The 11,277-nt window shown below is 34.9% G+C and overlaps 1 protein-coding gene across 1 annotated transcript; it reads left to right on the top strand.

The window, feature by feature from the left end:
* The first annotated feature begins 9,071 nt into the window (after positions 1 to 9,071).
* Positions 9,072 to 11,058, top strand: LOC110657677 (SWR1 complex subunit 6). Its single transcript, XM_058138764.1, has 5 exons — positions 9,072 to 9,374; positions 9,496 to 9,615; positions 9,723 to 9,825; positions 10,463 to 10,572; positions 10,654 to 11,058. The coding sequence occupies exons 2-5, from the start codon at positions 9,511 to 9,513 to the stop codon at positions 10,855 to 10,857; spliced, it is 522 nt and encodes a 173-aa protein (XP_057994747.1). The 5' UTR covers positions 9,072 to 9,374; positions 9,496 to 9,510; the 3' UTR covers positions 10,858 to 11,058.
* The last annotated feature ends 219 nt before the right edge of the window (positions 11,059 to 11,277 follow it).

Below are 11,277 nucleotides of genomic sequence, written 5' to 3'. Positions count from 1 at the left end.
CCTTCAGAAATCAACATTTTCATTCATGCAAATTATTCATTTGAATAACATTTTGATCAAATAATAACGATTAATTTACATTTCTTTTAGATTCCGAAACCGGCCAAACTCTTGTGTATCAGTGACAAATTATTTATTTCAATCACAATTTATCAAATCATGCATAATTTAAAGGGCGTTGCCAACAATACACACAGTCGAACCCATGACCCAAAATTCGAATAGATGCCGTGTTGTACACCACGACATTTCACATTCTCCCAATAACCGAGGCTAAAAGGGAGAAACAAAGACTAGCTAGTATATATGAGTACTCATTCACATCATTCCCCAACTAGCAAGCCAGAGAGGAAGAAACTCGCCCCATCAAGTGGAGGAGTTATCTCACTAGACATGCTAATGAGAATTCACAACATATTTTGTCATGTCAACTGTGGTTTCAAATCATATTCAAAAAAATTTTTATTTACAAAGTGTTTACAAATCATCAGCATATTTAATCATCATAAATTCATATTCAAGGTTGGCAACACATCAAACTTAATATTTACAATCATCAAAGCAATGCAATAAATCCTTAAATGCATAAGAAAATTTATATTCAAATTATATAATTTCATTCAATAAGTTAAAATTCTCAACACAACAAAAATCATGAATCATATAATAATTTATTTCAAATCAATTTGGAATTGAAAAAAAAATAACAAAAGAGTTAGTTGTGCACAAACCTCAAATGAGTCACCTGTTGGCCTTGAGTCGACTCCTCGGGTTCTGTCCCGATATTTTTTTCCACTGAAACACACAATTTTATAGTGTTTCAGTACCATAATTTAACATAAATCCAAAATAAATTTAACTTCACTTTTACCTAGCTCTAACATGTTAAATTTGACGTTCTTGAAATTTTGTGTTTCGGGTTACTATTCACTGCACTATTCAAGTCAAATTGTTAACTTTTTAAGGCTTAATAGGTGTGGGAACTCCAACTTCACCCACATATCACATTTTGGCCATTAAACTTGTTGGTTTTGGTCATTTTCTCAAAGCTTAAGTCATTTTCTCAAAGCTTAAGTCATTTTCTCAAAGCTTAAGTCATTTTGGCAAAATTGCCAATTTTCGGTTTTGGTGCTCCAAAGTTGCACTGTTCCATTAGTCAATCTACTGTTGGAATTTGGCAAAACTTCCTTCATAGAAAATGTTCCTTATTGTCTTAAGTGTATTCTCATTTTTGGATCACCTCAATCGGAGTTTTGTAGCTAAAGTTATAGCCAAAATATAATTACTGTTCACGTGCACTGTTCATGCTGAGATTTTGGTTCTGGCAGATTTTTGGTCCAACTTTGTTCAGTAATTTGATCAAGTTAAGTTCATAATTTGGTCTAACTTTCTCCATATGAAATGTTCTACTATGTCTTAGGTTTCCATCGGTTCAAGAATCACCTAAATCCGAGTTTCCTAGAGAGAGTTATAGCCCTTCAAACATTACTGCTCAAATGGAATTCTGCAGAATCGCAAGTACAGTAACTCAACTTTGCTCAATAATTTGAATGGGTTAATGGCATAATTTGGGTTGGTGTTCTTCATGAAAGTTTTATATCTGTATCATATCTAATTGCTGGTAAAATTTCAGGTCATTTTAACCTTCCTAACTCGAGTTATGACCAAATGAACAGTTACCGTTCATTTGGTCAGTTTGGTGCAGTGGTAGTCTGCTCTCATTTCACTTTGGTCAATTGTTTCACTAAGTTTTGGTTAGTTTTTGGGCATGGTTCCTCAATGAAAATTGTGCCCTTTTATGTCTATTTTCATCCCCAATTGGTGGCATATCAATTGGGTTTGTAAAATTTCCGTTTTGGTCCTTCAAAGTGGGTTTGGTCATGCTACCAGCAGCATGACCATTTGACCTACGAATTTGGTTTTCATTCCAACAATTCCCACACATCTCTTTTGGTCATTATTGACCATTTTTCATTTCACAATAGGTCAAACATGCCATTACTCATTTCTTATATTTTTTGTTCACAAACCCTAAGTCCCAAAACCCTAACTCACTAAGTTGTTTCATTTAACCAATTCAATGCCTATGTACATGCTTCTTTAACTCTATCAAGCTCATATACACCTTTAAGTCCATCAAATTCATGCACACACATCAAAACCCTAGCTAGATGAGTTTTGCTTTAATCCTCCAACAATTAATTTCTTTTCATTTTAAGTTTATTTACAAGCTCAATAAGTTAGAAATGTAAGAATTAAACTCAAATTATCAAATTTGATTACTAACCTTTTATGTAGAATTTCCAAGTCTTTATTTCTTCAATTTTTCCTTTTCTTTCTTGCTCCAATCTTCTTTTCAAGACTCAAAGACAAGGTTTAACATGAGGAACTAGGAAAATTTATGGTGTAATTTATGGTTTTAAAAGCTTAAATATAAGCTTTAATGGTGGAAAAATAAAAAGAAAGGGAGAGGAGAGCTTGGAAGAGAGAGAAACGTATGGAAGATGAGTGTTTTCTTTTTTTTTTTCTTTTCTTTTTCTTTTATATCTTTAGTCTTATGGAAGACCACAAAAGCTAATTTAATAAATAATTTAATTAATTTATTTATGGCATCATGCATGAGGTCATGCATGATGTCATCACCCTTGACTTTTCCATCTTCTTCTTTTTTTTTTAATTTTTATTTTTCTATTAGTTCTTTAATTTAATTCTCAATTCCTAAATTTTCTTTTCTCCATTTTTATTTGACAGTTAGGTTAGGAGTCAGCTCTCGGGGTCAATTGACCAAATTGCCCCTCGCCGGTTCATCCCAGTTTGTAAATAATCCAATATTTCTTCCGGCTCCCTGACCTAATTATTTGACTGGCTTAACAGTTTTTTTTCGTGATTTTCTCTTTTCCACTGTGTTCATAAGGGTCCTAAGGACCGCAGCGTCACTTTTTATGGTTCGAAATTTGAGTTTAAAACGACTTCGCAGTCGTTCCCGAGGAGGTCACTCATCGCTGTGACTCTCGGCTCGTTTAACCTCTTATGTTCTGTTTTTCTTATTTATAGTTAACTAATTAAATATTACTAATTATTTGTGTTTATAGCTTCTCTAATTGACTTAAGTGTGGTTCTAATTCCCTTAATTGTCCGGGCCGACACCGGTCACCGGAACAGTGAAATCTACCAGGCTATGCAAATGGGGGTGTTACATCCCAAACCGATTCTGATTACAATTTCCTTTGACAATTACTAACAGTAACATCTTTGCCCTCATCTAGAGCAATTCTATTACTGTAACTCACTTTTACGTCCTCTTGCCTTACATTAAGTAGGCTCGCCATTTAGCTTTATAATTTATGGTATGTTAGAAAATACTTTTAGCTAACAATTCTTCCAAAAGTAATGTCAATCATACTTGTTATTATAGTTATTATCCTAAAGGACTAGTCACTAATACATCAAAATTCGTTCCCATGTAAAGGAATAACAACAGAACATATAGTTCTGACACTAACACACAACTAAGTAGTGCTGGGATCAAATAATAACTAATTGTTTCTTTCAAAAATTAAGAACTTACCAGCAGCTACATCTGAAGTTTCTGCTCCTTTTACTTGGCGCATAGTGGACTCTCCGACTGGTGCGCTACTATATTCGGGTTGATTCACTGTGTTATAGTGGTGAGGAGTACCAACTCTATTTCTATCTTGACTCTGACTGACAGTCTGTGAACTCCGGAGAGCAGATCGAGGTGGTTTAGCACAATCTTTAGCAAAGTGTCCAAGTTTTCCACAATTGTAACAGGCTCTAGATGCCTTACGACAAATACCTCCATGTAGCTTACCACAAACATGGCAGAAACGGGCAGGATAGGAACTTCTGGTTGTTCGATGACTAGATCTTAGTGGTCTCTGCCCTGATGATCCGCCTCTATCATATTTGTGAGCTCGGGGTTCCTCAAATTCTTTTCTCTTCCCCAAATTACTGTTCGAACTCTGACCCATAGGTTTCTCCCTCTTTTCCATTTCACACTGCCCTTGTGGGGGTTGGGTCTGTACTTGGGCTTGGGCTGACAGATTATCAGCTAGTTGTTGAAAGAAAGTGGCCATTTGCTGGGCCATTTGTGCAGTAATTTGTACTGGTAAAGTTGGTACAGTCGGGCCTTTGACACTTTGTGGAGTTGGGGCCTCAACTTGTACTTCTGCCATCACGGACTATTCTATTGTTTCATTCTTCTCTTCCATTTTTTTTTCACAAAATTTTCAATTCCTGTACAACCAACAGAAGGAGATTCCTCTCCATTAGTTCACATTTATGATGTAAATGTACTATATGTATCAAACATTTGAGCAGTTGTAGTTCTGACAAAAAGATTTCAAATTCACAGTTCAAAATTCACTTTAAAACCATTGCTCTGATACCACTTAAACACGTCACACCCTACCCCTCTATAAGGCATAACATGATCCCGTAGTATACCTAATGAATTACCAACTCCGTCTACTGATAACCCATTAAATACACTACAAGGGATTTTAAAAACTTTTCTTACTTCTTTTACAGTGGTGAGCACTATTTAGAGGTGTTAAAAACCTTTTTGAACTGAAGTAGTAGAACTAACACATTTAAATTATTTGGAATTTCTGTAAAAATTTTGGCAGAGTCCCATCTGTATTTTAGATAAAACAGTTCTTCAGAAACCCTGTAAAAAGCACTTCAATATTTTTTCAAATCTCAACTCCAACAAAATTCAACACAATATTTTTCTCAACTCAATCCACAACAATTTTTCAGTATTTTCAAAGGATGAGATAAAAGAAATATAACACAAATTTTACAAGTCAAAATCACTCATAATTCACTTTACAACTTCAATGTACAATTTTAATTTACGACTGCTCAAATAATTTACATACATATTATTACATGCATATATCAGACCTATGTACATGGGTATACCTATAATATACCTAGAGCTGGTCTGAAAGTGTCTTCAAAGAAACTTACTCACTGCTCTATGCTCTTCTTACCTGCGGCAGCATACAAAGCTATCGCTGAGTGGTGAACTCAGTGGTGCACAACTATAATTTAAAACATAGTACAATATACATTGACAAAATTTATAGTAAATAATTTGGAAATATGAATACTCATCAAATTCCAAAACTCAAAATATTCATTGCCAATAATGTAAATCATTTGTATAAATGACTTTGATCACAAAATTCAATTTATCAAATCGTGACTAACCATTTAAGTAATTCCAACAAAATCAATTATACATAAACCATAATTGAAATCACAATTCTTTACCATTCAAAAGCCATTATGTATCTCAAAAATCATTCTTTATCTCAAAAATCAATCTTTATCTCAAAACCATGTTGTATCTCAAAAACCACGCTGTAGCTCAAAAACCATGCTGTGTCTCAAAAATCATTCTTTATATCACTAACTATGTTGTATCTCAAAAACCACGCTGTAGCTCAAAAACCATGCTGTGTCTCAAAAATCATTCTTTATCTCACTAACTATGCAAGACTAATCCGATAAGGCCATCTTCGATGTGATTCTAACTCCCTATGGTCGGGGAGGTCGAATCATATTCTAACTCTCTATGGTCGGGGAGGTCGAATCATCGTGCACAGTACCATCAAAATAATGAATCATCCGCAAGGGCCATAACGATAAAATAAACCTAGATCTAACTCAAATCAGAGGAAAATCTAAGCCTGTGCACGTACCATGGTAATCAAAACACAACTAACTCCATTGTCTTCTCAACAAATGAGAGAGACGGGTAATAACCTAGTCAAGCATCTATAGTGAGATATAAAACAATATCACAATCCTTTTAGTGAGCATAAATCATAATATAATTCGATTCAAATTCAATTCCAATATCCAATAATTTTTTTATGCTCATCACAATTTAAATCATAAATTTGCATTTTCCATGAAAATTACCATCACAATTCAAAACATGTTCTATCACAATTTTCCAAAACATAATTTATGCAATCCATAACAATACTTAATACTTGTGGAAATACCATTTCACAAAGCTAAATTCATACATACTATAACAATTTTCAATAATCATTGAATTAAATCTAATGCTTGTTAAACATAATACATAAGAAAATATGTCATTTAATCATATGAAATATTCAAAACAAAATCAGTTAAAAACTAGTTGTGCACAAACCTCTGATGACTGTCTCCTGGTCTGGACTCAGTGTTTCCTTCCCTTTCCCTGAGTCTTTACTAACTGAGAAACACAATTTGAAGTGTTTCAGTACTAAATTAAACTGTCTCTATCGATAATGTTTGACAAATAATTCACTGAAAGCTATTATTTACTTAATCACCTAATATACCGACCCTCGATGTGTTCTAGGTAATTTAGGTTTTAGTGTCACTAATATGTCACATTCGATAGTGTTTTAGGGTTGGTACTCGTTACCAATTTCATTTTCTTGTTTAGTGCATTTTTTTGCAAATTGCTGTATTCCGGTATACTAGTTTGACCTAGCCGGACGACCTAGTTCCCTCAGTTTTCGGGTTTTGTTCAAAATTACAAACTTGTAGATCTATGTCTCACGGAACGCGGGGCAAAATTTTAGGTCATTCTGAGTCATGTAGACCAAGTTATGGTCATTTTACTATTGCTGGTCAAATGGCATCAAATTAGGTCATTTTAGGTCAAATTTGGTCAACTTTGGTTCGTCCAGTTTTTGGACCTGAACTTGTGCAAGCTGTTTGACTTGCTTATGGTCATTTCTGGGCTTTGGTGTCTTCATAAGACTTGTAGGTATGGGTCTTAACTATTCATGGTTAAATTTTCATGTCAATTGGACCTGGTTTGAGTGAGTTATGGCCTATACACTAACTGCTGCCCACTTGGTCAGTTTTCAGGTTTCACTTGCACTTAATCCGAATTGGTCATTTTTCATGTCACCTTGCAAGCAGAATTTTGGTATGCTTTCTTAATGAAAGTTGGCACATTTTGTGCCTAGTTTCACCTCCAATTGGTCTCATACCAATTGAAGTTACACATTTAAAGTTATAGGCTAAAATGCATACTGCCCTTAATTACCTTGCTTAAACATACATCAATGACACATTTACCTTACTTTATGTCCACTTCCCTCATCAATTCTGTTTTGGTATATTACCAAAACCATATACCACTTCACTTTAAAGTCACTTTGGGCAGATTACACACATCCTCAATACACCAAATAAACTCAAATTTACAAAGTCTAAGTACAATCACATATACACCTAAACATTACTCATTCTTACATACACTTTACACAACCAATCTATATACATATCCATCAATCCTCAATGTCAATATTCTGCCAATACCTTCATGAACTCATACATTTATCAAAGTGTCCCAAGGCTGCCGAAATGTTCTACAATGCCAAAGTGTCCCATTCGTCAATCTCAATTTTAAGTGCACAATCACCACATTTTCATGGAAATAACTTACTAGGATATTAAATCCCTCTACTCAACATGAATTTACATCAAATATATGTAATAATAAATCATTAAATACATAACTCCATGGCTGTCCAAAATGGACATATCAATAACTCCTCAAACTTGAAAATTTTCTTCACAAATCCAACACCCATAACATGTACACAAAGTTTAACAAAGCAATATTCAAAAATGTAAACTTACCTATGGTTGGAACTTGCTAAACCTTGATTAAACTTCTTGATTTTGGTATCAAGCTCTTCCTTATGATGTGTAGACAATCTTTAATGAAGAGCCCTAAATGATTGGAAGTGAAATGAGGAGGTTAGGTGAGCTTGAGAGAAAACGACAATGGAGGTCTTTTATTTCTTCATTTCGGCAAGGTTTGGTGATTTGGAGAAGATGAAGTTTCTGATGGTGTAATGGAATTACAGCTGCCCCATTTTGCTTTTAGTTTATTCATTAGTGGCCCACTCACACAATTTAATCATTTAATAAGTTAAATTCCCACTTATTCCACATTAAACCCTTAATTCTTTCTATTTACTTTAGGTACCACCAAATTAATTTTTCATTTTATTTTCTAAGTGTAATATTATTTATTTTTAATGGACATTTAGGTCAAAAGATAATTCGGGATGTCGATTGACCATAATGCCCATGTTAGTTGCATTCTTTTTTTTTCTTAACTGGTTTTGTTTGTTTTTTTTTCATTTCTCACTTTTCTTTGTACTAATTATTTAATTTTTCTTTGATCTTCCTAATGATATTTATTCTTCATAAAGGGTCTATTTAAGTCCTAAAAATGTTTTCAGTGGTTCCTCATTCCGCGCAAGTCAGTCAGTCCACTTCCCGTGACTTCTCACGCATCACCCATCGCTAGGGTTCTCGTCGCTTAACTTGTTTAATTTTCTGTGCTATTATTTTTTTTTTTTTTTTTTTTATTTTCTTTTCTTTTTTTTCATTATTTTATGTCTCCTCACTCATAGCGAAGTGTAGTTAAGCATCCTAGCTTGTCCCAGTCACCGACAGTGAGAACGCACTTCCGAACTTAGGGGTGTTACAACACCACCAAGAAAAGAAGAAAGAGAGAGAGAAATAGACAAGTCCACAAGGAAGGAACAAGGAAAGGAAGGATCGTGTGGTTGGAGGGGGTGTGTGTTTAAAGGTCTGACACTGAAAATCAAAATAGACACAAAGACCAGTAGGTGCCACCACCTAGAGCAAAAGAACCCTCCCGTCAGTCAAAACATGAAGCCTAAGAAGCAAAGCCACACAGCCAACCCAAGGCAACACAACCAACCCACTATGCAGATCAACCAATGAATTACCCTCATCAATGATCTGCAAAACAACCAATTATCACCACACAAAAATATATACACTCTAACCTAGCTACGGGGAGAATGCAAACTCAAAATTAAATCAATAGGTCACTCTCTGCCTGGAGGAGCAGGGAAGCTTTACCCAAAAGGAGGACTCTCTTGGAGTCGAGAAAATTACGAAGACTTTTCTTTTCTCTTGTATTGTTATTATTATTATTTTTATTTACTAACTCAAAATGAAGTTGCACCAAACTGTTTACAGATCACTAATCGCACATGCTACGTCTTGACACATGCCTTCTTTCTATTGGTCTTTCTCTTTTCCTTTCTCTTGCCTTTCCCCCACAAGAATGTTGTCGTTTTACAATCAACTATACCCTAGCGGCATAAACGACGTCATACAGGCTCTCAGACGCCAGACCTGCAACTTCCTCCATTCCACCTACAGCCAACACATCCTCAGACGGTCCAGTTTCTCGGCAGCGGCAGCGCCACCGCCAGCTCCACTGCCGCCACCAACCATCCATAATACACCAAATATCTCTTGATTCAACCACTGGAAATTAGGTGCTTCTATTTTGATATCTTTTTAAGTGATTTTTGCTGATTAGCAAAGTTATTGTTCTTGCTTTTCAAATTTCTTAGGATCTAGCATAGAACTCTTTTTTTTTATTATTATTAATTCCAGTTTGAGTTTACAACCATGGACGACGATGTTTCAAACTCTTTTCGGCGAATGTCAAGCCGAACTCGTAAGGTTGCTCCTAGAATGGCTGCTGCTCTCGCAAGCAGCGATAATCGAACTCAGGTGTGTGTTTGTGTTTTTTTTTTTTAATGAAATTTTTTAATTTATCTTCTTAAAAAAAAACTTTTTTTTGTAAAAATCAATTTTATGAATTTTCTGTTAATTTTCAGGCAGCCATCGCTCGACTTGAAGCCTTGGAAAATGATTATGCTGGGATGGAAATGGTGGAAACTAATGATGATGATGAGGCTTCCCTTGATGATGACGATGAAGGTCTCCTCCATATTATTGTTTTTCTTTTTCTTTTTTTTCCTATTTCCCTTTTCAAATTCTTCTGTGTATTGATACTTCTAATAGATTGTCTTGGTGTGTGTGTGTGTGTATTATTTCCCTTTTCAGATTCTTCTGTGAATTGATACTTCTAATAGATTGTCTTGGTGTGTGTGTGTGTGTGTTATTTTTTTATTCAATAATTTAGTTTTTTGTTATAATTTTTCTGTCACTGATCTTCCTTCATCAAGGTGCTACTTCTAATGTTCATGCAGTATCTATGATTTACCTTATTAGATTTTGTCATTTGACTATATATCAATGTCCTCATCACAGAATTGTCCATGAAACTACCTTGTGCTTGTTTATCTCTGTTTTTAATTCTCTTCAAAATGTTTGATTGATAATGTGATACGCTTGTTGATCAAACTTTTGCACTTGGGTTTTGAATTTCTCAATTGACTATCAATTTTTGATTCTTCAACTGGGAAGATTGATGTCTCTTTCACTTCATACAATTTCTTCTTAGTGTTTAAGCTTTTAGAATTGATCCAGTGGGATTCTTTGTCAAAGTCAATATTGCTCACATTTTTTATGTTTTCTACCATAAAACTCAGCATTCTATGATCTCTTATTGCAGGATATTTACAAAAGAAGCAGTCCAAGAGTACAAAACGTAAAACCCGGCAAGCAAAAGCGCTTGAGAATGCTAGGAAAGCCCCAAGAAATTTTCTTGAGCTCTTACATGAGGTTAGCATGGAATTGTTGTTATTCTCCATTTTGTTTAAATTTGTCTATTTAGCTTGTGAAATATGCATTCCACGAAAACAGGCAAATTTGGAATCTTTGCCTCCACATGTTCCATCCTATTTGAAGGCAGCTGTAGGACCTCCAAGCTCTACCTGCCGCCGGCATTTCTGCACTGTTTGTGGATTTCTTTCCAACTATACTTGTGTTAGATGTGGGATGCGCTTCTGTTCAATCCGTTGCCAGACCATACATGATGATACTCGTTGTCTGAAATTTGTTGCCTAATTGATGAGACTTGAGCCAGTAGATTTTGTAGATATAACTTGACCCTGGGCTTACTGCACTATGCTGGAGCAGTCAGTTAAAATAGCACGTGATGTCAAATGCATACTTTAAACCTGTAGGAAGCAATGTTTTGGACCATTATTTGTCTGCACACTACTCTTAATCCAATTTGTGAAAATTCAAGCTGCTTGTAGCTGTCCATTGAGTGTGTGTTTGTTTGTTTGTTTGTCAGTCTATACTTTGTTGGTCAACATTGTTTCTGCATTTCCATCTTGCTTGTTTATTGTAAGTAAACACCTGCCAGGCTTTCATATTATGATTTGATATAGAACAGCCTGTATGTCTTGGAATTAATGTTGAAATTGAGGCTATGTAAAGGCTAAAAATGAGCGGGAATGCGGATGGAGAATTTGGGTTTGT

This window comes from Hevea brasiliensis, chromosome 16 (genome assembly GCF_030052815.1).
Source record: "Hevea brasiliensis isolate MT/VB/25A 57/8 chromosome 16, ASM3005281v1, whole genome shotgun sequence".
NCBI lineage: Eukaryota > Viridiplantae > Streptophyta > Magnoliopsida > Malpighiales > Euphorbiaceae > Hevea > Hevea brasiliensis.
The sequence above is the reverse complement of the archived record's forward strand: the minus strand, read 5'-3'. Positions and strand labels throughout refer to the sequence as shown.